The sequence below is a fragment of the Rhinatrema bivittatum genome, chromosome 8 (genome assembly GCF_901001135.1).
Source record: "Rhinatrema bivittatum chromosome 8, aRhiBiv1.1, whole genome shotgun sequence".
NCBI lineage: Eukaryota > Metazoa > Chordata > Amphibia > Gymnophiona > Rhinatrematidae > Rhinatrema > Rhinatrema bivittatum.
In genome coordinates this window covers 97,926,958-97,954,571 of record NC_042622.1, presented here as the reverse complement: position 1 = coordinate 97,954,571, position 27,614 = coordinate 97,926,958, and the positions used below count along the sequence as shown (strand labels likewise).

The 27,614-nt window shown below is 43.8% G+C and overlaps 1 protein-coding gene across 1 annotated transcript in view; it reads right to left on the bottom strand.

Moving 5' to 3' along the window:
• Positions 1 to 27,614, bottom strand: part of CAMSAP1 (calmodulin regulated spectrin associated protein 1) — a 239,507-nt gene that overhangs the window by 188,456 nt on the left and 23,437 nt on the right. Inside the window, 3 exon segments of the mRNA XM_029612075.1 lie at positions 1,838 to 1,918; positions 2,614 to 2,775; positions 3,802 to 4,064. Of these exon segments, the coding sequence (XP_029467935.1) occupies positions 1,838 to 1,918; positions 2,614 to 2,775; positions 3,802 to 4,064 (506 nt within the window).

The window sequence follows — 27,614 nt, the reverse complement described above, 5'->3', positions numbered from 1 at the left end:
TAAACACAGCTATACTAACTGCACTAACCACATCCTCTAGCAACAAATTCCAGAGTTTAATTGTTCGTTGAGTAAAAAAGAACTTTCTCCAATTGGTTTTAAACGTGCCACATGCTAACTTCATGGAGTGCCCCCTAGTCTATTATCCAAAAGAGTAAATAACCAATTCATATCTACCCGTTCTAGACCTCTCATGATTGTAAACACCTCTATCATATCCCCCTCAGCAGTCTCTTCTCCAAGCTGAAGAGTTCTAACCTCTTTAGCCTTTCCTCATAGGGGAGCTGTTCCATTCCCCTTGTCATTTTGGTAGCCCTTCTCTGTACCTTCTCCATCGCAATTATATCTTTTTTGAGATGCAGCGACCAGAATTGTACACAGTATTCAAGGTGCGGCTTCACCATGGAGCGATCCAGAGGCATTATGACATTTTCCGTTTTATTCACCATTCCCTTTCTAATAATTCCCAACATTCTGTTTGCTTTTTTGACTGCTGCAGCACACTGAACCGACGATTTCAATGTGTTATCCACTATGACACCTAGATCTCTTTCTTGGGTTGTAGCACCTAATATGGAACCTAACACTGTGTAACTATAGCATGGGTTATTTTTCCCTATATGCATCACCTGGCACTTGTCCACATTAAATTTCATCTGCCATTTTGATGCCCAATTTTCCAGTCTCACAAGGTCTTCCTGCAATTTATCACAATCTGCCTGTGATTTAACTACTCTGAACAATTGTGTGTCATCTGCAAATTTGATTACCTCACTCGTCGTATTTCTTTCCAGATCATTTATAAATATATTGAAAAGTAAGGGTCCCAATACAGATCCCTGAGGCACTCCACTGCCCACGCCCTTCCACTGAGAAAATTGTCCATTTAATCCTACTCTCTGTTTCCTGTCTTTTAGCCAGTTTGCAATCCACAAAAGGACATCGCACCTATCCCATGACTTCCCTCATGGTTGGACTCAAGCCCAGCAGTAATCTGCAAGTGGTAGCAGCATTACTAATGAAAGTCAGCACATCACTTGTGGGCTAGTGCAAGCTCATGGGCCCTGTAGTGGTCTTGAGTCCTCTTCATTCAGGGCTGTTACCACAGAAACTCAGGCAAGGGCAGTGCCACTGCTGGGCCTGAGAAGGCGTGCTGGCTCACACCCTGACACTGACTCCCACTACTAATGCTGCTGATGCCTTAAGAGTGCTGCCATTTGAGGTACTTGTAACCCCAGATGAAAGTTTTGTGACTCCGTTTGCGGCCTGACCAACAATTAGGGAAGCCCTGTTCTAGAACAATGGACCATGAGATGACAGTGAAAGGAGGTAAAATAAGGCACAATGTAAGGATATTTCTTTAATGATGGTAGTCAAATCCAATGGCCTCCCCAATGGAGATGGGGATAGTGTTTGAGTTCAAGAAAGCACAGGTTAAGCGCAGAGGAAGGGACTGAAAAGCTAAGCGGGAGACATGGATGGGCCATATGGGCTTTATCTGATATATTCTAAGCTTCTAAATACACTGCTTAAAAAATCCTAAAATCTCACATTCAGTTAGCCAACATCCATGTAGCTGTAGACTAGATACTAAAGGTCTTGAGTTACTCAATGAAATGCTAAACTAAAGCACCTGCTAGACCACAACTGTGAATATCCTAGTTCAGAATTAGTTTGACGATTAAAGTTAGAATTAATAAGGACAATAAAGTATATAGAACAATGACAACTACCTGAAGCAACACTTAGGTAAACCTTCATTGAAATACTGCCACTCCCTTGAATCTATCACATATAACTAAGTTGTGCGAGGTATGATGAATGGTTAACTTTTTACCTTTTGATGACCTGGACTTTCTAACAATTGCTGCTTCAATTTTAATTCTCTCTCTATTATTTCTCTCATTTTAAGGTTCACCTGTAAGCATAAAAAGAAACTGTTATCTACTATACAATATCTAAATGTCTTATAAAATGCTAAATAATTTAGACGTCGACATCAAATAGCTGCATTTTCATAACACACCCCACTCTGGGTGCAAATAAGGAAAATTAAATGAAACTAAAGAAAGAAATTGAAATAAAATAGAAGAAAGACTAAGAGTCATACAAAAGGTGAAAACCTGGTTCATGTATTTCAATAAAAAAAATATTCCAAATAGTTTGTGCTCCTCCAGAATTTGAAGCCATACTGAAAAAAAATTCAGCTTTAATGTAGAAGGAACAATGTTACCCATGCATACCAAGCAAAACCAAAGTCAGCTCTGGTTTGAAAGCTCAAGTAACTGCACAGATGAACTACTCTTCATGGAGAAGCACAACTAATCATCGCTTTCAATGCTTGCAACATGTCTGTAGAGTGTATTATCAGCAAACAGCATCATCTTACCACAGCTCAATTTTACTGCAGTAATACTGAAATTATCTAGCATTTAAACTGAGGTTTCTAGACCTCATCTATCTCAATTTAAAATCTACACATATTCAAATCACTTGAAACCTACAAACTGCACTAATATTTGTGAGACAGTGATTGCACTTCTAAGATCTTTACATTTCTCATGTCATTAAAATATATTGGTGCTCACCAGCCACAATATGGTCTTACTATACCTTATTTATCCAGAAGATCATAGCATCCTCCAGATCATATGGTAGTTCCTTTGAGGCACTGAATGTAGAGAAGCGTTTGACACTCGCGACCACTTTTTCAATGCTTATCATTTCTACAGTGTATGCCATCATTAGTGCATCAATCAATGACATATGAGAGCTCTGTGGGGGCAAATACGCATATTAAATGCATCTGTAGTCAGCACTGCATACATTTAAAAAGGCATTAATGCAGTATCTATTTTATTTATTTGGTCATTCATAATTCCATGAGTTATTCATGAACCTCCAGCCAAGTCACAAAATGAAATATAAAAATCATGAACATCTTAACTGACACTAACAGAACTTGATCAGTATTCAGCTTAATCATAAAATATGCATTCAGACTGCTGTCTGATGTTTGGCCTTCCCCCAACCCACTTTTTTCATGAATTTGTTTAGTGGCTATAGATACTTTATTATAAATCTATAGCTGACCACAAACTAACATAGAATATTTAGATCTTTCCTAAATTCTAATAACTGACCTCAAAATGCCCTTCTCCCACTGGCTGACAAATTTGTCACATAATATTTTGTTCAAGGGCAACATACTCAGAAAATAGAGTTCAACTGCCAAATATTTAGAGATATTCTTCTTTCATTTATACACTATATGTCCTTCCAACATACAATCTCCCTCCAATAACTAACTTTCTTTCTGACTCTCAGAATCCTTCCCAATTTGCTCTTTAGCAGCTGTCCCCTACATGATTTGAACACAGATTTTTTCTTATACCTTTTATATTGTTATCTTGATTGGTTTAAGCTATTGTTCTATACCAGTTTTTCCGTTCTTGCTGTTAAATTTCTTTAAATGTAACAGGTTTGTTGTAAATGTAAACCGGAGTGAAGGCAACTCTGCTATACCTCGGTATATAAAAAATGCTAAATAAATAAATAAATATAAATTTATCTATAACCTCTAGCAATCTTTTCCCATAAGATAAAAAGGTACAATGCCACCCATCTGTAGAAATGTGAACTTCAACTAGAAACACCACCACATTTAAGGGAAAATATAACTCAGACCTCGGATGTAATTGTTAATATAATAATATGGACACAAAAAAAGACTTATAAATGCGTTTGAACCCATGAACAAAAATAAGAAGTCATAATTGTTGTCTGTGAAATTCAACTAACCATTTTGATTGGAGCAGAGGTAAGGTCAGATTCAGACACAGGGGTATCATCGCTCTCCATGACATAAATCCCTTTCCGAGAAAGAGCATGAATGACTGGCTGATGACCCTGCAGTGCAGCCACCTGATCGCCCTTCAGAATGAGACTACATACACGACAATACAACTTGCTGGAAAGCAGCAGCTTAATGACAGGTGGTTTAATATGTTCCTGCTCATACTGATCAACGTAAAATGGGTCCTTCAGGTCCTCAGGGATATTATCTGAAACAAAGAGAGAGTATGAAGGGGCCTTATAGGATACACAACAAAAGAACTAGTTTGAAAAAAATAAAAATATCACAAAATTGAAATGAAACAGGAAATGTAGTTGTTTGTAAAAGAAAGCAAAAGAAAAAATTAAATGTTCATTTCATTTCTCTCAACATTGTTGTCAACAAAAAGAAAAAATTCCCTCACAGTCCTCCCCTTTAAATCTCTTACCATAATATTTTTCTCTTTCTTCACGGGGGAGGTCTAATCTCCGGTCACTCGTCCCATTGCTCATATGCTTAGAAACGGCACCAGCAGACAGACAGACCAGCATTGTTAATTTATTCTGTACGAAATAGCACCAGCCAGGCCTCCATGATTTGCCTGGAGATCAGGACCCTACTGATACAACCTCATTCCCTCTGACCCCTGCAGCAGACACCCAATGCTTTAAAGGGCCATGCTGGAGGCAGGTTGATACTGAAAGTCCATGCTAAAGGCGCACCACCCTTTGTGCTTGACCCTAACTTAAATACAAGGTCCTCCTTCCACTCTCTGCAAGGATTCTACCCGCCCTCCAACAATCAGCCAACTAGGCAAACAGGAATCTGCCTAGGCATAACATCCCAAGGGCCCACCAGCAAACCAATGACCAAAGCAGAAAGCATGGCCTCACACTAACAAAAGCATCAAAGGATAAGAAAATAACCCTCTTCACATCGCCCATATGACTGTCTAACACTCACCACCAATCTCTCACTTGTCCTATATTCCTGTATGCCTGTCAAGTAAACACAAATCAGTCAACAAAACAAAACAAAAAACCCACCTATGATCCATATTACCATCCAGGAACAGGGACTAGACATGCAAGGGATAATAAACATAACTGAATGAAACAAGGGGAGTCCCACTAAATGAACTAATATACCCAGCAGGCTTCACTATCCACCAACCAAGAATAGGATGTGAAAGGATAGCCCTCAACTCAAACTATGTACATCCCCCTTATCCCAAACAGCAAAATCAGAATGCCTATTAATCCAAATAAAGAGAACCTAATATGGATCCTATAGAGCTCTCCACAACAGCTCTCCAAGAGCGCAGTGAAATAATCACCAAGGTATCCTTGTACTCACCCAGGCTAATAGTTATGGGCAACTTCAATCTAAACCGCAAAACTCTAAAATTCAACTTAACTAACTTTCTATCCACGATGTCAGCCCTAGGACTCACACAAACATAATCACAGCTCCAACTCATGAGAGGGTAGGTCCGCCCACTTCTAAAAAAAAAAAAAAAAAAGACCCACAAACATCCACTCCCTAGAGAAATGTGTTGAGCAGGCAGTCTCTACCCAGCTCAGCTCCTGGCTGTTAATGTGCAATTTGACTGACCCATGCCAATCAGGGTTCAGACCGGATACAAACAGAGACAAAGATCTCATTTCCCTACTATATAATCTCTACATATACCACAAAACAAGGGTCTCATTTCTGTGCTGGTGCATTTTTCAGCTTCGTTCAATACTGTTGACCACACTGCCTTGATATAGCTGGCAAAGGCAGGTGTGCAGGGTCATCTACTAATCTGGTTCAGATCCTATTACACAGGCATCAGTTCATAAACTTCTACTTCCTGGACCCTGACCTGCAGAGACCATAAGGATCTGTACTGTCTAAGCAACACCTGTCTCAAACCACTAACCCAGCTGATTCAAACATTTGGCATAAAATACTATATCTATGCTTTTTTTTTTTTCTTTTAATTAACATTTTTATTGAATTTAATGTCAACAGATAACATGGACATACAGGCATGAAAATATTAAACAAGATTATATCTATGCTATTTTAAATGAGTATGCAAATTGTGTTTTATGATTTTTGTGTGTGTGTTTTATATGTTTTATGCAACATGATTTAACAGTCAAAACTGCTATATTCAGTTCATTTTTAAAACTAACTACCACTGTAAATAAAACAAATGGGGTAAACCCATGTCAACTGATTCAAAACTGCAGCCACTTTAATTTTCCCAGCATAAGATGATATGTATCCATTTCCATATATGTGGTATTGTAAGACATGCTGCTGGATGTAGATGATAGGCCAATTTCCTGGAAGCAGTCATGTGACCTGTCTCTCCACAATCCTATCAGACATATAGCTGGATCCCTTGGAATCTTCTGACCACATATCCTATGAATTTACAGTTGGGGCTATGACTCTTGCATACTTGTAGAAATGGCCATGATTGTCACTTATGGCAAACCTATAAACATGTGCGATCACTATACTAAGTCATTTCGGGTGGCAAGGAGTTCTATGGGAAAACTACAGTCTCACATTTTGCTCGAGGCCTTGGTTATAGCAGATTGTTTTGTCTGTCTATATAGCTGGTCTGTATAGTCTCTCTCTCTCTCTTTGTGTCTTTGTTTACTGTATGATTTTATTGAACTTTGCTTAAAGCTGCTTTAGTCATTAAGTAAATAAAGTAATAGTACTGTATTTGTCTCTACCATTTACTGCTGTTTTAATTCATAGTTTTTGCTTCAGCGAGGTTAAGCAATGCCTACAAACTATTACAAGAACACCAGCAACGTAATTAGATACGTGAGGAAGGAATCTTAAGCTCTGAAAGCTTGTACCAAAACATTTGAAAAGCTAACAAAGGGTTTATAAGCACCTACACAAATACTTTGATTGTCTTAATTAATGGGTGGCATGCAAAATGGTACTCCCTTCTTTAGAAGGAAGCCAACAGAGGATGTAGCAGCAGGTAAGGAGTGCTACTCACTGCCTCTTCCTGCCACCAGAAGGACATGGTACATGGGACCAGGGTGGAAGGAGAGCAAGACTTTGGTACTCCATCTTCCCTCTGGAGGCGGCCAAACACTAATTAGGAACATCTGGTCTATAGAGCTCTACAACTGAGTATGCTGGGCTCAATGGACTGACCTAGCATGGATTGTCTTATGTTCTTAAATCAGCAGACTTCACTGATGCCCAAAGTATGAAGATAATTAACTTTAGAACCTAAAAAGATAGGATCATGCTTCATACAGGACACATAAGTTACAGCTCAAGAGGTTAGATTTTCCATTCCTGTCTCTACTAAATGCAGTGGTCTACTAAGGGGGGAGGTGCGGTCCGCCCCAGGATGGCAGCCAGGAGGTCAGAGGCCATGAGCAGAGCCCATCCGGCTCGCAGCAGAAGAGGAAGGTCACCGGGCTTTGAGTGGAGCCCATCCTGCTCGCAGCAGAAGAAGAGGGAGGCTGCCAGGCCGTGAGCGGTGAAAGAACTAGGCAGCTGCCTAGAACAGCAACTGCATAACCTTATCTTCTTCCCACCCACGCAGCCTGGAAGAGGAAGTAGTGGGTCCGCGCTGGCGGGAAGAAGGAAAGGCCAAGCAGTCATGGCCTTAAGCAGGAGGAAGATCAGCGTGTGTCCCGGGTCATCACAGGAAGAGGCAGCATCAGCGTTTGAGTGCACATGGAGCAGCAACAGCGCTACACTCCTCTCCACCACAAGTGGGTGAAGCAGAGCCACACCAGCCCCCGCAGCCTCAAGAAAAATGAGGAGTCCCCATCTGTCACAAGAGCTGAAGGAGGAAGTTGCTGCTGTGCTTCTGATGGGGAGCGGGTAGGAAATGAGGGTGTGTTTGTGTCTTTGTGTGCGTGAGGGCGTGTCTTTGTGTATTTGTGTGGGCAGAGCTGTGTGTGCGCGTATGGGAGTGAGGGTTCCTGTTTGTGTGTAAGAGAGAGAGAACCTGTGTGAAGGGGTGTATATGATTGACAGAGAGACAAATAAAGGGAGCCTGTGTGCAGGGGTGTATGAAAGTGTGTGCAAAAGAGAGAGGGAGAGGGAACTGGAGATCAGGGGGGGGGGGGGGGGTCAAAGGAAGTTTCCAACTCGGGTGCCAAATACTTTAGGCACGCCACTGACTAAAAATGAGCCAATCTGAACCCTACCCATCATAAAGACCCAAGATTACTGCTCAAAGAAAAATAAATGGTAACATAGTACATGCCAGTGACTAATGGCTATTTGGCCCACTCATGCTGCCCAGTTACTCCTGTCCACATCACTCTAGCTAAGGATCTCAGTGTAAGGTGTGAAAAGCAATGTATATTATGGATAAGGGGCCTGTATTGGCCATGACATCCCTGTACAATAGGAAAATTTACAAATATTAAAACCATATTTAAGACTGAATTCAAGTAAGAGGTTGATTTAGAAGAAATCTAGTTTGAGTACTCTATAGAAGACAGACACACAATTTAGCAATCTAAATGATGTCCAATACACAATTACATCTTAGAATAAAAGATGGACAGAATGGAGCTGCTAAGTACAGTATTGAATTCAAGAAATCATAATGGACAAGCATAGGGGATCTCTTTCGGCTCAGAGCTGTACCAGGTCCAACGCTGCTGCCACTGAACAGAGAAGCTGAAATTAAGACCATATTGTTGGGCAATAATGCAAAGATGTGACTTGAAATGCCCTCAGTAAAAATTGCAAGACTAGAACTAACAAGAGACCGAGCTTTTTCACTGGTGAGTTGATCATTTTGGAACAATATCTGAATATAAGGACAATCTAGAACATCAACCAATTTAAGAAGACACTAAAGCCCTACTTATTCAAAGAGGTCTATATTTGGAGGATTAGGCCAGCTATTCTTGAACATCCAGGTTTTTCTACCTTTATCGTGGCAGATTTTTGTTTAATGTATATTTTGTTTTGAAGTCTTTTATATTGTATTTGTATATTTGAACTATTTTAATTGTATTCATTATGAATGATTCTGTGTAATCCTCCTTGTAATGGTTCCCTGTGAAAGTGCAGAAAAGAAAATTAGGTCTTACCTCTGTTAATTTTTGTTCCTATAGTACCAAGGATCAGTCCAGACTCCTGGGTTTTGCCTCCGCACCAGCAGATGGAGACAGAGCAAAACTTGTCAGGCTCTGCATAAATACCAGGGTGCCACCCACAGCCTGCCAGTATTACGCAATGTCAAAGCAGAACAACTCACACAGCCAACTAACTATATACATGAAGGACAACTGGTGAACTCTCGGGACACTTCCCCCAACAAAATCTTGACCGCAACTGAACTCAGGGACAAAGCTCTTCCAGCTCAAGAAAAAGAAAAAAACTTCCGAGCAGCCTTAAGAACAGCGGACTCTCCGAACTTAATGCAGAAGCGGTGGGACTCTGGACTGATCCTTGGTACTACAGGAACGAAAATTAACAGAGATAAGATCTAATTTTCTTTTCCCTATACGTACCGGATCAGTCCAGACTCCTGGGATGTACCAGAGCTTAAACTACTTGGGGTGGGACCCGGAGAGGCCCGCTTTCAAGACGCCTGTCCCGAAATTGCCCTCTCTGGTATCCTGCACATCCAACTGATAATGACGGGCAAACGTATGCAACGATTTCCATGTCGCCGCCCTGCAGATCTCCGAAGTGGAGATCTGATGACACTCCGCCCAGGAACGAGTGGAATGTGCCTTCAGACCTAAAGGCAACGGCTGACCACCCAAGAGGTATGCAGAATTAATGGTCTCCTTCAACCACCGTGAAATGGTGGCTTTAGATGCCATATCACCCTTTTTCGGCCCCTTCCAGAGGACGAAAAGATGGTCTGACAGTCGAAATCCATTAGTGACCTCCAGATAGTGTAAGAGCGCCCTACACACATCCAACTTCTTTAGGTCCTTGGAACGAGGATCCGAACTGTCGAGGTCAGAAAACGACAGAAGCTCCACCGACTGATTCAAATGAAAAGCCAAAACCACCTTCAGAAGAAAAGAGGGTACCGTACGAATGCTAACTCTGGACTCGGAAATCCGCAAAAACGGCTCCCGACAAGACAACGCCTGAAGATCCGACACCCATCTAGCTGACGAGATTGCCACCAAAAACGCAACCTTCAGCGTGAGATCCTTCAAGGTCGCCCTTTTCAGTGGCTCGAACGGTGGCGTGCATAAAGCCTTGAGCACCAAGTTTAAGTTCCAGGAAGGGCATGGAGCAAGCCTAGGGGGGGCGTAGATGCTTTGCCCCCTTTAGAAACCGGGCAACATCTGGATGTGATGCCAATGCTCCGCCATCCACTGAACCACGTAAACAACCGAGAGCAGCCACCTGCACTCGCAACGAACTACAGGAAAGGCCTTTGGCCAAGCCATCCTGCAGAAAGGCTAAAATATTAGAAACAGACACCCGGGTGGCCCGAATTACGCGTGAAACACACCACGATTCAAAAACCTTCCACACTTGTACGTATGACAAAGAAGTTGACGATTTTCGTGATCTGAGAAGGATAGCAACCATGGCATCCGAGTAACCCCTGCCTTTCAAACGGCGCCTCTCTAACGCCATGCCACTAGACAGAAGCAATCTACCTGATCGAAACAGATGGGTCCCTGATGAAGAAGATTCGGGAACGCTGGGAGACGCAGAGGATCCTCCAGCGCCAGATTGAGGAGGTCTGCAAACCACGGGCGACGGGGCCACTCGGGTGCCACCAGAATTACCTCAGAGGGATGATTCTCTATTCGACGAAGCACCTTGCCTATCAGGGGCCAGGGAGGAAAGACGTACAGCAGGATGGACGTCAGCTAAGGAAGCGCCAGGGCATCCACCCCTTCCGCCCCCTTCGACGGGCAAAGAAGCGTGGATCCTTGGCATTGTGAAATGTCGCCATCAGATCCATGGCCGGCATTCCCCAACTGTCGCAGATTAGCTGGAATGCCCTGTCCGCAAGCTCCCATTCCCCGGGATCGAGATGATGCCGGCTCAAAAGGTCTGCGTGAACGTTGTCTACCCCCTCTTTGTGCGATGTGGCAATGCTGAGCAGATGCCGTTCCGCCCACTGAATGAGCAGCCGAGCATCTAACGCCACTGGGCGACTCCAGGTCCCCCCCCCCTGACGATTGATATAGGCCACTGTGGTCGCATTGTCGGACAGTATCCTGACAGACTTCCCCAGAACCAGGGGGAGAAGAGCCTGCAACGCCAGATGCACCACCCTGGTTTCCAAGCGATTGATCGACCAGCGAGATTCTGTCATGGACCATCGCCCCTGAACGGACTTTCGCAGGCATACTGCCCCCCAGCCGGAGAGGCTCGCATCCGTGGTCACCAACGTCCATTCCGGGGCCACGAGCGAAACCCCCCGGAGGAGATTGTCTGCACATAACCACCAGCCCAGGCTGGTGCACGCCAGGGCCATCAGGGGTAACGGGAGATGAAATTGCTTGGAAGCCGGGCTCCAGCGGGCGAACAACACCGCTTGCAAGGGTCGCATATGCGCAAAGGCTCAGGGTACCAATTCTAATGTCGATGCCATGGACCCTATCAACTGTAGATAGTCCCAAACCGTCGGTGGTCGCATCTGTAGTAGGGCCCTGACTTGGCCTTGCAACTTGAGACTGCGCTCGACGGAGAGAAAAACTTTCCCCTGCCGTGTGTCGAATAATGCTCCCAAAAACTCCAGAGACTGAGAAGGAATGAGGGGACTCTTGGCAGTATTGACTACCCAGCCGAGCGAGCGTAATAACTGTAGGACCCGTTGTACCGCTGACAGACAAAGCGACTCGGATTTTGCGCGGATCAACCAATCTTCCAGATACGGGTGGACTAACAATCCCTCCCGTCGCAACTCCGCTGCTACCACCACCATTATCTTGGTGAATATTCTGGGCGCTGTCGCAAAGCCAAACGGCAAAGCTTGAAACTGGTAATGCTGCCCCAGTGCATAGTACCGGAGATGTTTCTGATCCGCTTTCCAGATTCCGATGTGCAGGTATGCTTCCGTGAGATCCAGAGACGCCAGAAATTCCCCCGGTCGCACGGAAGCAATCACGGACCTCAGTATTTCCATGTGAAAACGAGGAATTCGCAGACATTTATTGACACTTTTTAGATCCAGAATGGATCGAAAGAAGCCGTCTTTCTTTGGAACGACGAAGTAAATGGAGTAATGTCCTCGTTGATGTTCCGAGGCGGGAACTGGGACGATGGCTCCCAGCTCCAACAGCCGGACCAACATCTGACGGACTGCTCGCCGCTTGTCTGCATGTCCGCATGGGGATGGGAAAAATTTCGGAATGGGGGGGGGGGGGGGCGGGGGCAAAAAAAATCTAACTCGTAGCCGCGATTTATCACAGAGAGCACTCATTGATCTGTCGCGATTGCGGCCCATTCCTCGTAGAAGAGGGACAACCTGCCCCCTTCTACCTTCGGTACCGAGGAACGGACCGGTTGGCCATCATTGTGCTGACTTGCCACCGGGGTTTGAAGAGGTGGCAGCGGGTCGACCAAAACGCCTACCGCAAAAGGGCTGAGGCTGCTGTCTACTCTCCCCCCCCCCCCCCGAGTCAAAGGAGGGGGATGCGGTACTGGGACGAGTGGAACGAGGCTTCCTATTCCCACGAAATCTGGACCTGGACGAAAAGGACCCCCTGGACCTCGACCTATCCTCCTGGAGGCGGTATCCCTTGTTCTCGACCAGCAACTGGATCATGTCATCCAACTCCTTCCTGAACAGGAGCTTGCCCTTAAAAGGTAAGGATCCCAGCCGAGACTTGGAGGCACCGTCCGCAGCCCAGTTGTGCAACCACAACAAAACGCCTGGCCGAGACTGCCGAAACCATGGAACGAGCCAACGTATGTAGTAGGTCATAGAGGGCGACCGCACTATAGGCCACAACAGCTTCGAGGCGGCCCGCCTGTTTGGCTTCCTCCTCAGAGAGCCCTTCGTTGGCAAGGAGCTGTTGCACCCACCGGAGGCCAGCCCGTAACGCAAAATTACTGCAAATCACAGCTCGAGACCCCAGGGCGGACACCTCGAAAATCTTCTTAAGCTGAAGCTCCAATTTTCAATCCTGAAGATCTTTCAGCGCTGTAGATCCCGTGACTGGATAGTGGTCTTCTTTGTTACCGCTGACACCGCAGCGTCCACCTTCGGCACCCGAAGGATCTCCAGCGCCTCCTCAGGCAATGGGTAAAGCTTATCCATGGCCTTAGTGACCTTCAAGCCCACATCCGGGGTATCCCATTCCCGGAAAAGGAGGTCCGTGGCCGAGAAATGAAATGGAAACACTGTCGGGGGGCCACTCAAGCCCAACACCACCTGATCCATGGACCCCAATCGAGACTCCTCAGGGGGCGCAGCAATCCCCAACTCACTCAAAATGACTGTGATGAGAGGAGCCAGCTCACCCTCGGATCGTCGCCCTCTGCAGCCAGGCTCTGCCGTTTTGCCTCCACGGGGCCCCCCGACTGGGACGAACGCCGCTTATGGGCCTTGCAGGCCTGAAAAGCCCACACATTAAGAAAGGTGGAAAGAAGGCAAAACGATTACTGGCATGGTTAAAAGGGGAGGTGAAAGAAGCTATTTTAGCCAAAAGATCTTCATTCAAAAATTGGAAGAAGGATCCAACAGAAGAAAATAGGATAAAGCATAAACATTGGCAAGTTAAATGTAAGACATTGATAAGACAGGCTAAGAGAGAATTTGAAAAGAAGTTGGCTGTAGAGGCAAAAACTCACAGTAAAAACTTTTTTAAATATATCCGAAGCAGAAAGCCTGTGAGGGAGTCAGTTGGACCGTTAGATGATCGAGGGATTAAAGGGGCACTTAGAGAAGATAAGGCCATCGCGGAAAGATTAAATGATTTCTTTGCTTCGGTGTTTACTGAAGAGGATGTTGGGGAGGTACCCGTAATGGAGAAGGTTTTCATGGGTAATGATTCAGATGGACTGAATCAAATCACGGTGAACCTAGAAGATGTGGTAGGCCTAATTGACAAACTGAAGAGTTGTAAATCACCTGGACCGGATGGTATACACCCCAGAGTTCTGAAGGAACTAAAAAATGAAATTTCAGACCTATTAGTAAAAATTTGTAACATCATTAAAATCATCCATTGTACCTGAAGACTAGAGGATAGCAAATGTAACCCCAATATTTAAAAAGGGCTCCAGGGGCGATCTGGGAAACTACAGACCGGTTAGCCTGACTTCAGTGCCAGGAAAAATAGTGGAAAGTGTTCTAAACATCAAAATCACAGAACATATAGAAAGACATGGTTTAATGGAACAAAGTCAGCATGGCTTTACCCAGGGCAAGTCTTGCCTCACAAATCTGCTTCACTTTTTTGAAGGAGTTAATAAACATGTGGATAAAGGTGAACCGGTAGATATAGTATACTTGGATTTTCAGAAGGCTTTTGACAAAGTTCCTCATGAGAGGCTTCTAGGAAAAGTAAAAAGTCATGGAATAGGTGGCGATGTCCTTTCGTGGATTACTAAGTGGCTAAAAGACAGGAAACAGAGAGTAGGATTAAATGGGCAATTTTCTCAGTGGAAGGGAGTGGACAGTGGAGTGCCTCAGGGATCTGTATTGGGACCCTTAGGGGTAGATTTTAAGAAAGTGTGCCTTCGCGTACTTTTGTAGGCGCACCAGGCGCAAACAAAAGTATGCTTGATTTTAGTAGATACGCGCGTAGCCGCGCGTATCTGCTAAAATCCTGGATCGGCGCGCGCAAGGCTGCCGATTTCGTGTAGCCGGCGCGCGCCGAGCCACGCAGCCTGCCGCCGTTCCTTCCAAGGCCGCTCCGAAATCGGAGCGGCCTCGGAGGGAACTCGCTTTCGCCCTCCCCTCACCTTCCCCTCCCTTCCTCTATCTAACCCACCCCCCAGCCCTATCTAAACCCCCCCCTACCTTTGTCGGGGGATTTACGCCTCCCGGAGGGGAGAAGGATTTACGCCTCCCGGAGGGGAGAAGTAAATCCCCGCACGCCAGCGGGCTGCTAGCGCGCCGAGACGCGACCTGGGGGCGGTTCCGGAGGGCGCAGCCATGCCCCCAGCCGAAACCACGCCCCCGGGCCCGCCCCCGAAATGCCGCATCCCGCCCCGCCCCCGCCCCGCCCCCGACACGCCTCCCTCAAAAAACCCCGGGACTTATGTGAGTCCCGGGGCTCTGTGCGCGCCGGCGGGCCTATGGAAAATAGGCGCGCCAGTGCGCAAGGCCCTGCTCGCGTAAATCCGGGCGGATTTACGCGAGCAGGGCTCTTAAAATCCGCCCCTTACTGTTCAATATATTTATAAATGATCTGGAAAGAAATACGACGAGTGAGATAATCAAATTTGCAGATGACACAAAATTGTTCAGAGTAGTTAAATCACAAGCAGATTGTGATAAATTGCAGGAAGACCTTGTGAGACTGGAAAATTGGGCATCCAAATGGCAGATGAAATTTAATGTGGATAAGTGCAAGGTGATGCATATAGGGAAAAATAACCCATGCTATAATTACACAATGTTGGGTTCCATATTAGGTGCTACAACCCAAGAAAGAGATCTAGGTGTCATAGTGGATAACACATTGAAATCGTCGTTACAGTGTGCTGCGGCAGTCAAAAAAGCAAACAGAATGTTGGGAATTATTAGAAAAGGAATGGTGAATAAAACGGAAAATGTCATAATGCCTCTGTATCGCTCCATGGTGAGACCGCACCTTGAATACTGTGTACAATTCTGGTCGCCGCATCTCAAAAAAGATATAATTGCGATGGAGAAGGTACAGAGAAGGGCTACCAAAATGATAAGGGGAATGGAACAACTCCCCTATGAGGAAAGACTAAAGAGGTTAGGACTTTTCAGCCACTGCCATTAGCAATGGTTACATGGAATAGACTTAGTTTTTGGGTACTTGCCAGGTGCTTGTGACTTGGATTGGCTACTGTTGGAAACAGGATACTGAGCTTGATGGACCCTTGGTCTGACCCAGTATGGCATATCTAATGGATTCGGAATGCTGTTTTAAACAACACATTAACATCATCAAAGAAAAAAAAAAAAAAAAAAGAGACAGCCACCATCTATTCACAGGAAGATCACACTGAACTTCACTCCGCAGGCCTGAAAGAGAAAGGCCTGGCTCCTTTTACTCTCCCGCATAATAAACATGGCCACTGCTCCCACCTCTAACATAGAACTCCCAAGGGGAACTGGACTACAGCCAGCCCCACCAATCGGAAGCTCTACACTCCAGCAGTGACTGCCTGGATGATCCTGCCGATCGGGAGCTCTCCCCCTAAGCTACAAATTCACCACCCAGTGGCATGCTTTCTCCTTTCAAACAAGCTCAGCAGAGCTCAATCACATCTCCCATTTGCTGCCTCCAAGTCTCAAAAGAGCTGCAAAGCACAGTCCTTTCCTGCGCTCTGCAGAAGCTGCCATGACTCACCAGAAACTTTTCTGAGACTCGCCTAGCTGTTCTGTAATGGCCCAATTCTGTCAGCCACTAATACCAATCTCCTGCTCAGTCCCTTTTAAAAGGAGAAATTACTACTTACCAGATAACTTCCTTTTCCTTAGTACAGATAGGTGAATCCAAAATTAGTGGGTTATACAACTCTACCAGCAGATGGAAACAGAGCAAAGCTGACATCATAGTATATATACTCCCTGCAGTGACATCAGCCCGGCAGTATTCTCTGCAAAAGTGAGCTTTGGACAAACTAACAAAACAATTATTAACAGAGAACCATTCCAGCACTCAGCCAACAGGAAAACACTGAGCTCAAAGTGTAATAGCATTAATCTAGGGACTGGATTGTCACTTACCAATACTCCCTGGACACACACAGCCATGCAGGAGGACCATAGCACAACTGTTCAGCAGCCAAGAGTGGGACGTTGGAGTCACCTGTCTGCACTAAGGAAAAGGAAATTATCAGGAAAGTAGTAATTTCTCAGCATACAGACAGGTGAATACAAAACCAGAGGGATGTACCAAAGCTACTCCCGAACAGGGTGGGAGGCTGCCCGCGGTCAAGTCAAAACCGCAAGTACAAAGGCTGTGTCTTCTCGGGCCTGCACATCCAGGCAATAGCATCTGGAAAAGGTGTGTAACGAAGACCACGTTACAGCTTAGCAAATGTCAACGGGCGACAAAAATTTAACCTTTGCCCATGACACTGCCTGAGCCCTAGTGAAATAAGCCCTAACCTCACTAGGTAACATCTGGTCAGCATCCACACAGGCGGCCTTAACTACCTCCTTAATCCAGCGGGATATTGTAGCCTCCAGTGCCGGCTTACCCTACTTATTCCCACCATGGAGTATAAACAGCTAGTCCATCTTCCTCGGAGGGTCAGAAACTAAGTACCTCAAACTATGCCTCGACATCCAAGGGCCATAACAGGCATTATTCCTCCGCATCTCTTGCCCTGTCCAGAGACGGCAGGGAAATGGATTTTCACTTGAATCCAACTTAGACCACTTTAGGCAAAAAGGAAGGAACAGTACTTCTAACTATTCCATCAGTCAAAACAGCAAGACTAACACAGGTAAGAGAAAGAGCATTATCCTTAGCGGGACGCATACTATGGAACTCCATGCCCTTGGAATTAAGACTACAACGAGAAAACAAAACATTAAAAAAAAAAATCTAAAAACTTGGCTATTTAAACAAGCCTTTCAAAAAGAGAAAGGAGAATAGATTCCAGGGAATTGCAAGGTTCAAACCAGGGAAGCGCGAGATACAAAACACCCACACAAACAGGAATCACTAAGGGTGTACGTTTATAATAGAATTCATCACTAAAGGATAAGTTAAATCTATAGAATGAGTCCCAGACTCAAAACTGCTATAGAATTGACCTGGACACAATAGTCATCACACTCATTTAACAATTAGCATTGATTAAAAACTATGTTACCGAACCTAATGGCACCTGTGTAAACTGTTAGATTTTAATAAAATTACTTTTTGTGCCTTACTGTAAACCGTTGTGACGGTACAGAAAAGATTTAAATAAATAAACAGTACACAGTTATAGCTTAAGAACATAAGAAATTGCCATGCTGAGTCAGACCAAGGGTCAATCAAGCCCAACATCCCGTTTCCAACAGAGGCCAAACCAGGCCACAAGAACCTGGCAAGAACCCAAACACTAAGAAGATCCCATGCTACTGATGCCAGTAATAGCAGAGGCCATTCCCTAAGTCAACTTGATTAATAGCAAGTAATGGACTTCTCCTCCAAGAACTTCTCCAAACCTTTTTTAAACCCAGTTACACTAACTGCACTAACCACATCCTCTAGCAACAAATTCCAGAGATTAATTGTGCGTTAGTGAAAAATAATTTTCTCCATTAGTCTTAAACGTGTTACTTGCTAACGTCATGGAGTGCCCTCTAGTCCTTCTATTATCCGAAAGTTTAAATAACTGATTCACTTGTTCAAGACCTCTCATGATTTTAAAGACCTCTATCATGTCTCCCATCAGCCGTCTCTTCTCCAAGCTGAACAGCCCTAACCTCTTCAGCCTTTCCTCTTAGGGGAGCTGTTCCATCCCTTTTATCATTTTGGTCGCCCTTCTCTGTACCTTCTCCATCGCAACTATATCTTTTATGAGATGCAGCAACCAGAATTGTACACAGTATTCAAGGTGCGGTCTCATCATGGAGCGATACAGAGGCATTATGACATTTTCCGTTTTATTAACCATTCTCTTCCTAATAATTCCTAACATTCTGTTTGCTTTTTTGACTGCTGCAGCACACTGAGCCGACGACTTCAAAGTATTATCCACTATGATGCCTAGATCTTTTTCCTGGGTGGTAGCTCCTAATATGGAACCTAACATCATGTAACTACAGCAAGGGTTATTTTTCCCTATAAGCAACACCTTGCACTTGTCCACATTAAATGTCATCTGCCATTTGGATGCCCAATCTTCCAGTCTCCCAAGGTCCTCCTGCAATGTATCACAATCCACCTGTGATTTAACTACTCTGAATAATTTTGTATCTGCAAATTTAATAACCTCACTCGCTGTATTCCTTCCCAGATCACTTATAAATATATTGAAAAGCACTGATCCAAGTACAGATCCCTGAGGCAATCCACTGTTTACCCTTTTTCACTGAGAAAATTGACCATTTAATCCTACTCTCCGTTTCCTGTCTTTTAATCAGTTTGTAATCCACGAAAGGACATCGCTTCCTATCCCATGACTTTTTAGTTTTCTTAGAAGCCTCTCATGAGGGACTTTGTCAAACACCTTCTGAAAATCCAAATACACTACATCCACCGGTTCACCTTCATGCACATGTTTATTAACCCCATCAAAAAAATGAAGCAATTGTAGCCTGGGAGCGCAACTTTGGAAGGACCTATACCGACGAGACATGGGACTCTGTTCAACATGCCTTACGCAGGGTATCTATATCCACACTTATTCAGGAAAATTGCATTAAACTACTATACCGTTGGTACTACACACCAGTTAGGCTGCTACCAGTAGCCTCTGTTGGAGGGATTGTGGAAACCAATATCTGGTGGGAGTGCCTGATCATCTTAGCATTCTGGACAGAATTGGGAATTTTTATATCCCAACTACTACAGACTACCATCAGCCTCCGAGCGGAGCAAGCGCTGCTGCACTTCACTATCCTAGCACTGAACAGTGCGCAAACCAGTTTAGTGCAGCAGGTCTGCGTCACAGCTCGCATTAGACATAAGAACATGCCATACTGGGTCAGACCAAGGGTCCATCAAGCCCAGCATCCTGTTTCCAACAGTGGCCAATCCAGGCCATAAGAACCTGGCAAGTACCCAAAAACTAAGTCTATTCCATGTTACCATTGCTAATAGCAGTGGCTATTCTCTAAGTGAACTTAATAGCAGGTAATGGACTTCTCCAAGAACTTATCCAATCCTTTTTTAAACCCAGCTATACTAACTGCACCAACCACATCCTCTGGCAACAAATTCCAGAGTTTAATTGTGCGATGAGTGAAAAAGAACTTTCTCCAATTAGTTTTAAATGTGCCACATGCTAACTTCATGGAGTGCCCCCTAGTCTATTATCTGAAAGAGTAAATACCCGATTCCCATCTACCCCTTCTAGACCTCTCATGATTTTAAACACCTCTATCATATCCCACCTCAGCCGTCTCTTCCCCAAGCTGAAAAGTCCTAACCTCTTTAGTCTTTCCTCATAGGGGAGCTGTTCCATTCCCCTTAGCAACAGTATGCAAGCAATTGCAAGCATCTGCCATGGGAAAGGTTTTACTATGCCTGGATAGAGTATGCACAATGCATAAACTGACTGCAGTTAAGAGACATGTCTTGTCAAAGTTTTATAGCCCATTCGGATAAGGCCCTCGCCGTCCCCACCTGGCGGACCCAAGGCCCTCCTACCTGCTCCAGAGCTCACCCAGGCGCCCACCTCCACCCACGAGGCTCCTGGCTGCACCCCTCGGCCTATCTGCGGCCAGGCGGGCCAGTGACATCACCCTCCGGCGACAGTGTGGCCCTTAAGAGCAGCCACATCATCCAGCGCCAGGTGACAAAGGGGCCTGCCCCTTAGCACACCCCTTTGCACCGACCTTTCAGCCAACCGATCCCCTCAATCCCTCCCCTTCTGCCCCCTTACCCAAGTCCACCTCCTCTCCCCCCCTCATCTCCCTCGCTCCCAAATCCGGAATTGCTCTACCCCTACCCACAGAATAACTCACATTTCACCACCACCTGGACGCCATCACCACCAGCAGCATGCTGCTAAGGACCTGCTGCAAACACCTGACCATGGCGCCAACCCCCTTGAGCCACGACCCTAATGACAGACACCACAGTTCCACACTGACACAAAGCACTCAACTAAGACCACAATGATGAACCCTACCACACCAAAATCGACCTCCAGTGCGACCATGAAACCTGGTAAGCGTCACCATCAATAAATCTATAAAATTTCTCACGTACATCATGTTTCTTCTCATAAATGCTCAATCTCTCTCAAAAAAAATTAATACTTATCACGGACCTAATACACGACACAAAACCTGACTTCACTGTGATTACTGAGACCTGGCTAAAAAAAATCTGACAACGTCCTAACCAACCATCTCACTATCAACACATATGACCTTTTCTCTATTCCTAGAAAAAACCGCAAAGGAGGAAGTCTTATGCTAATAGTCAAAAAATGTTTTGCTATGAAACTTATCCCCATCTCTATCCCATCCAAATATGAAATAGCCCTATTCGATTCCCCCAAACTCCAGATCTACCTGGTCTTCTGCCCCCCCCCCCCCCCCCCAAACTACTAGACAACGACATCTCCTCCCTAATAGAACTCTTCGTTTCAACCATCAACCACAAAAAACCCACAATTATACTCGGAGATTTCAACCTCCACACTGATAAATCACCCCATCACACTCCACGCAAACCCTACTAGATGCATTTATAGCCCTCAATGTCACACAACACATTCACCACCCAACACACAAAGCTGGCCACACACTAGACCTGATATTTACCAACGATAAATTCTGATCAAACCCCACTATATCAAACACACCAGTACCATGGTCCGACCATCACCTCATCAAATGCCAAACTCTAGTGGAAGCTTGCAACAAACCAGAAATAAACACCCCACACTCCATCAAATACAGACCCGCATTCTCACTAGAACCCCTACAACAAGAACTCGGAAAGCAGCTAAAGAACCTCGACTTATCCAATATCAATAACGCCACACACTCATGGCATAGAATAACCACAGAAGTTGCCAACAACATTAACCCTGAAAGAACCAGACTGAAAGAACGAAAGGAAAACAGAGAACCCGTGGTTTAAAAGCATCTAAAAGACATCAAATCAACTCTAAGAAAAAAAGAAAAAGAATGGCGCAGAAACAAATGTCCACAAACGCTAGCCAGATACAGAACCTACTTGGCATACTACAAAAACACAATAACCAAACTAAACGAGATTACTACAGTAAGAAAATTCAAAATTGCCCAAACAATCCAAAAACCCTATTTAACATTGTAAAAAACCCCACCGCAGAAAACATTAACACAAACTCTAACACAAACAAAAACCTAAGCAATGATCTGGCAAATTTCTTTCAAAACAAAATCAGAAAAATCTCCGAGAACCTAATCAAAACCGCAAACCAAATTATACAGCCAGCCAACACAGACTCAACACCTTAGTCTTCCTTCGATCCCACATCATCCACTGAAATTGAATACCTCATCAGAAAAATAAACCCAGCACGTCATGAGCTTGATACAATTCCTACCAGCAAGCTAAAAGAGGTATCTCAATTCATCTCACCAACAGTAACAACAATCATCAATAAATCCCTTGAAGATGCAGATCTGCCAGACTCTCTCAAAAAGGCAACAATCAAGCCCATCCTGAAAAAAATAAACCTCGACCCCTAACGACCGACTCGTATCTAATTTACCCTTACTTGCCAAACTAACAGAAAAGGTTGTACTGAAACAAATGGACGAGCATCTGGAACTAAAAACAACATCCTGTAACCCACACAACATGGCTTCCGAAGAAAACATAGTACCCAAACTCTTTTCATCAACCTAACAAACACTGTTATAAAAGGATTCAACAATAGCCAAAAATACAGTCTCATCTTACTAGATCTATCCGCAGCATTCCTCACCGACCACAAAATCCTAATTTAATGACTAACCGAAACAGGCATAACAGGAAATGCACTAGCATGATTCTCCTCTTTTCTTCGAAACAGATCATTACAGGTAAACATTAACTATTCCCTCTCAGAAGCTATCCCCCTTGAAACCGGAGTACCACAGGGATCAGCTCTATCTGCCACCCTGTTCAACATCTACATCCTACCGTTATGCCAACTACTATCAAATCTCGGCATCACCTATTACATGTACGCAGATGACAAACTTATCATCCCTGTAACAAGCACAATAGAGAATGCCCTCAACCTTTCAGCCACATATCTTACAAACATAAAAAATACCTTAAATCAAATGAAACTCTTCCTGAACATAGACAAGACTGAATACATTCTACTTGAAAGAAAAAGCTCAAACATCCCCAACAACATAATTCTAAACAACACAATGATCAAACTTCGAGAATACGTAAAAGACCTAGGTATATGGATCGACCCTGAACTGAACTTCAAGAAACACATCGCCTTGAAAGCCAAAGAGGGCTTCTATAAACTCGCAATACTTAAATGACTAAAACCACTCCTAAACCCACCAGAATTCAGAACAATACTGCAATCCCTAATTTTCTCATGCTTTGACTACTGCAACTCACTACTCTTAGGACTTCCTAAAACAACCACATGTCCTCTTCAAATCCTTCAGAACGTCACAGCCAGAATTCTCAACGGACACAAAAGATCAGAACATATCACCCCGTTACTAAAAGATCTACACTGGCTACCCATTGATAAACGTATTGAACACAAAATGCTCACAATAATCCACAAAACCATACATAACAATGAACCCAACTGCCTAAAGACATTATTCCAAAAGCACCATCCCCAATGTAACACAAGATCATCCAACAAAGCCCTACTAGCAATTCCTTCAATCTCCTCAGCAAATCTCACAACCATCAGAGAAAGAGCGACCTCAATAGCCAGCCCATACCTATGGAACTCACTTCCAGAAAACATAAGGCTTCAAAATGACATAAAACTCTTCAAAAAGCTACTCAAAACTTGGCTATTCCGACAAGCCTACAAACAAGGTATCGGATAAGCTGACGATATTGGACACGTTGACGGTATTAGAAAGAAAGTATTCTACCTTTTGCATTCAGTTTATCTCATAAGTATCCTATCTAAATGCTATCTAACTGCGCTCCCATGATTTATCATTGTCTTCTGAAATTATAAATTCTAGTTAACAATATTTTAAATTTTAAATGCTATTACTGAAGCTTTACCTCTGACATATATTATAGCTGTTATCACTCCTTTACTATATCATTATTGCACTTTCCTATAGCATTACTGCACTTTCCTTGCTAAATGTTTATAAGCCACCAAGAAAGCTCCCACTGATTAGAAAGCCAGTGACCAACCCTTGGCATTTGCTTAGCTTATCTCATAGATATGCTACTTAATTACGCTCCCACGATTTGTTACTGTCTTCTGATAATTATATATTAGTCAACAATATTTTAGATTTTAACTATTTGATTGCTATTTCCAATGATCTACCTTTGATATATATTATAGCTGTGATCATTCCTTACTATATCATTTTTGTACTCTCCTATAAAATTACTGTACTCTCCTTGCTAAATGTTTGTAAACCGTTATGAAGGTTCCGACTGATATGACAGTATAGAAAACCAAATAAACCATAAAACCATATGGGATCCCTACTTACTTCAGAGACATTAAATGCAATAGGGTAAGGGGACACCTATTTGGAAACCCACTAGATCAGCGTTATATGGTAAAAGTTGTACAACTAATGTTGTGCCATGTTTTGCTGTACTCCACATCATCACTCACTGTATCATGGAAGGCTTAATTATGTATGATTTTGTCACCTTTGTCATATAATCAGAGACGACACTGAGAGCATGGGGGGCGGGGGGGGGGGGATTAGTTGCTTTTATTATGTGAAACTTTGTTATGACTTCTAATGTTTGTATATTTGCCATTATCCGTATTTGTTATTTGGAAGTCAATAAAAAGAAAATTATACAAAAAAAAAAAATTTAAGCAGATGTTGAGGCAAGACTTCCCTTAGGTAAATCCATGTTGACTGTGTTCCATTAAACCATGTCTTTCTATATGCTCTGTGATTTTGATCTTTAGTATAGTTTCCACTATTTTTCCCGGCACTGAAGTGAGGCTCACCGGTCTATAGTTTCCTGGATCACTCCTGGAGAACTTCTTAAATATTGGTGTTACATTGGCCACCCTACAGTCTTCAGGGTCAATGGATGATATTAATGATAAAATTTTCAACCTAACAAATAGATCTGAAATTTCATTTTTGGGTTCCTTCAGAACCCTAGGATGCATACCTTCCAGTCCAGGTGATTTGCTATGCTTTAGTTTGTCAATCTGGCCTACTACATCTTCCAGGTTCACAGTGATTTGGTTCAGTTCATCTGACTCATCTTTGAAAACCATCTCTGGAACTCTTATCTCCCCAACATTCTCATTAGTAAACACAGAAGCAAAGAATTCATTTAGTCTTTCTGCAATGGCCTTTTCTTTCCTAAGCACCCCTTTTAACCCCTCGGTCATCTAACGGTCAACCAATTCCCTCACAGGTTTCTTGCTTCGGATTTTTTTTTTTAAGTTTTTATTATGAGTTTTTTGCCTCTACGGCCAACTTCATTTCAAATTCTCTCTTCGCCTGTCTTAATGTTTTACACTTAACTTGACAATGCTTATGCTTTTTCCTATTTTCTTCAGATGGATCCTTCTTCCAATTTTTGAAGGATTATTTTTGGCTAAAATAGCCTCTTTCACCTCACCTTTTAACCATGAGTAGTTGTTTTGCCTTCCTTCCACCTTTCATAATATGTGGAATACATCTGGACTGCACATCTAGGATTGTATTTTTAAACATTGTCCATGCCTGTTCAACACTTAACCTTTGCAGCTGCACCTTTCAGTTTTTTTCTAACTATTTTCAACATTTTATCAAAGTTTCCCTTTTGAAAGTTTAGTGTTAGAGCTGTAGATTTACTTATTGTCCCTCTTCCAGTTATTAGTTTAAATTTGATCATGTTATGATCACTAATGCCAAGTGGCCCCACCACTGTTACCTCTCTCACCAAATCCTGTGTTCCACTAAGAATTAGATCTAAAATAGCTCCCCTCTCTCATTGGTTCCTGAACAAAACTGTTCCATGAAGCAGTCGTTTATTACATCCAGGAACTTTATGTCTCTAGCATGTCCTGATGTTACATTTACCCAGTCAATATTGGGGTAACTGAAATCTCCCATTATTATTGCACTGCCAAATTGGTTAGCTTCCCTGATTTCTCTCAGCATTTCAGCATCTGTCTGACCATTTTGTCCAAGTGGATGGTGGTATACTCCTATCATTATACTCTAAACCAACACACATGGGATTTCTACCAATATAGATTATACTGAGCATTTTCTCTCTTGTATGTTCTTTATCCCGTTGGACTCTATACCCTCCCGGACATAAAGTGCCACACCCCCACCAAGATGATCCTCCCTATCATTGAAATATAATTTGTACCCTGATAAGGCACTGTCCCATTGGTTATCCTCCTTCTACCAGGTCTCCGTAATGCCAATTACCGCCCCTGCAGTCACTCGTTGAAACAGCTCCTGGCAAGACAAGGCTGGTACATTTAGATACTCGATGAGATGAACAAATTGCTACAAGAAACACCGTTTTTAAGGTCAGCAACCTCACGGAAAGGATATGCATTAGTCAAAAGTTAGGGCCTGCTAAAAAAATCCAAAACACCACAGTAAGACTCCACAAGCGCACTAGTAATCGCAAGGGAGGATGAAGATGCTTCACTCCTTTCAAAAAATGGGCCACATCTGTATGAGCCGACAAGGGCCCACTATTCACCTGATCTTGTAAACAGGTCAGAGCTGCCAGCTGTACCTTCAAGAAATTAAAGGATCAACACTTTTCTCAATCTATCCTGCAAAAATTCCAAAATGAGTGGGATCCTAACTGAACGAGGAAGAACCCCCCTCAATCTTAACATCAAGCCTCAAAACACTTGCCAAACCCACACATAAGCTAAGGAAGTGATGAACTTTCTTGCTTGTAACAAGGTAGCAATCACTGCAGCAGAATATCCACACTTCAGCAATTGGGCCCCAAATCAAAATTGATTTGGATCTTCGTGAAGAACAGGCCCCTGCCGTAGCAGATCCCTGTGTGCCAGAAACTGGAGGGGAGAGTCCACCAGGAGCCTTCACGGATCCACATACCACGTTCTTCTGGGCCAATCTGGTGCCACCAGAAGCATCATCCCCCTGTGACTCTCAATCCTATGAATTATTCTGCCCAACATGGGTCATGGGGGAAAAGCATATAGCAACTTACTCTCTGGTCACTCCTGCATGAGAGTACCAATGCCCAAGGACTTTGGATCTCTCCTGCAACTGAGGAATCAAGGAACCTTCACATTGCAAGAAGTCGCCAGCATGTCAAGAAATGGAAGGCCCCAGTGATCCACTATTAACTGAAAGGCCTCGTTTGACAATTCCCATTCTAGATCCAGACTGTCTACTGAGAAAAATTAGCTCTTACATTGTTTTTTCCTGCAATGTGTGAGGCCGAGATCTTCTTAAGATGTACTTCTACCCATTCCATAGGTTGGGCTATTTCCTGCAACACTTGCTGGCCCTTGGTTCTTCCCTGCCGATTGATGTACACTACTGTTGTTGCATTGGCTGACATTATCTGAACCACTCGACCCTGAAATCTGTCGCCAAACAAGCATGCTAACCAGACCGCATGGGCTTCCAGCCAATTGATGTTCCAGAGAGACTCTTCTGTACTCCAGCGCCCTTGTGCTGTCAGGTCCTGACAGTGAGCTCCCCAACCCTGGAGGCTCGAATCTGTCATGAATACTAGCCAGTCTGGTGATCTTAGGAAACCCCTTTCCTTAGAGGGCCCGCTTTTAACCACCACTATAGTTGGAGAGCAGATCTCCATCGAAAGGTGGAGCCGAATTGAAT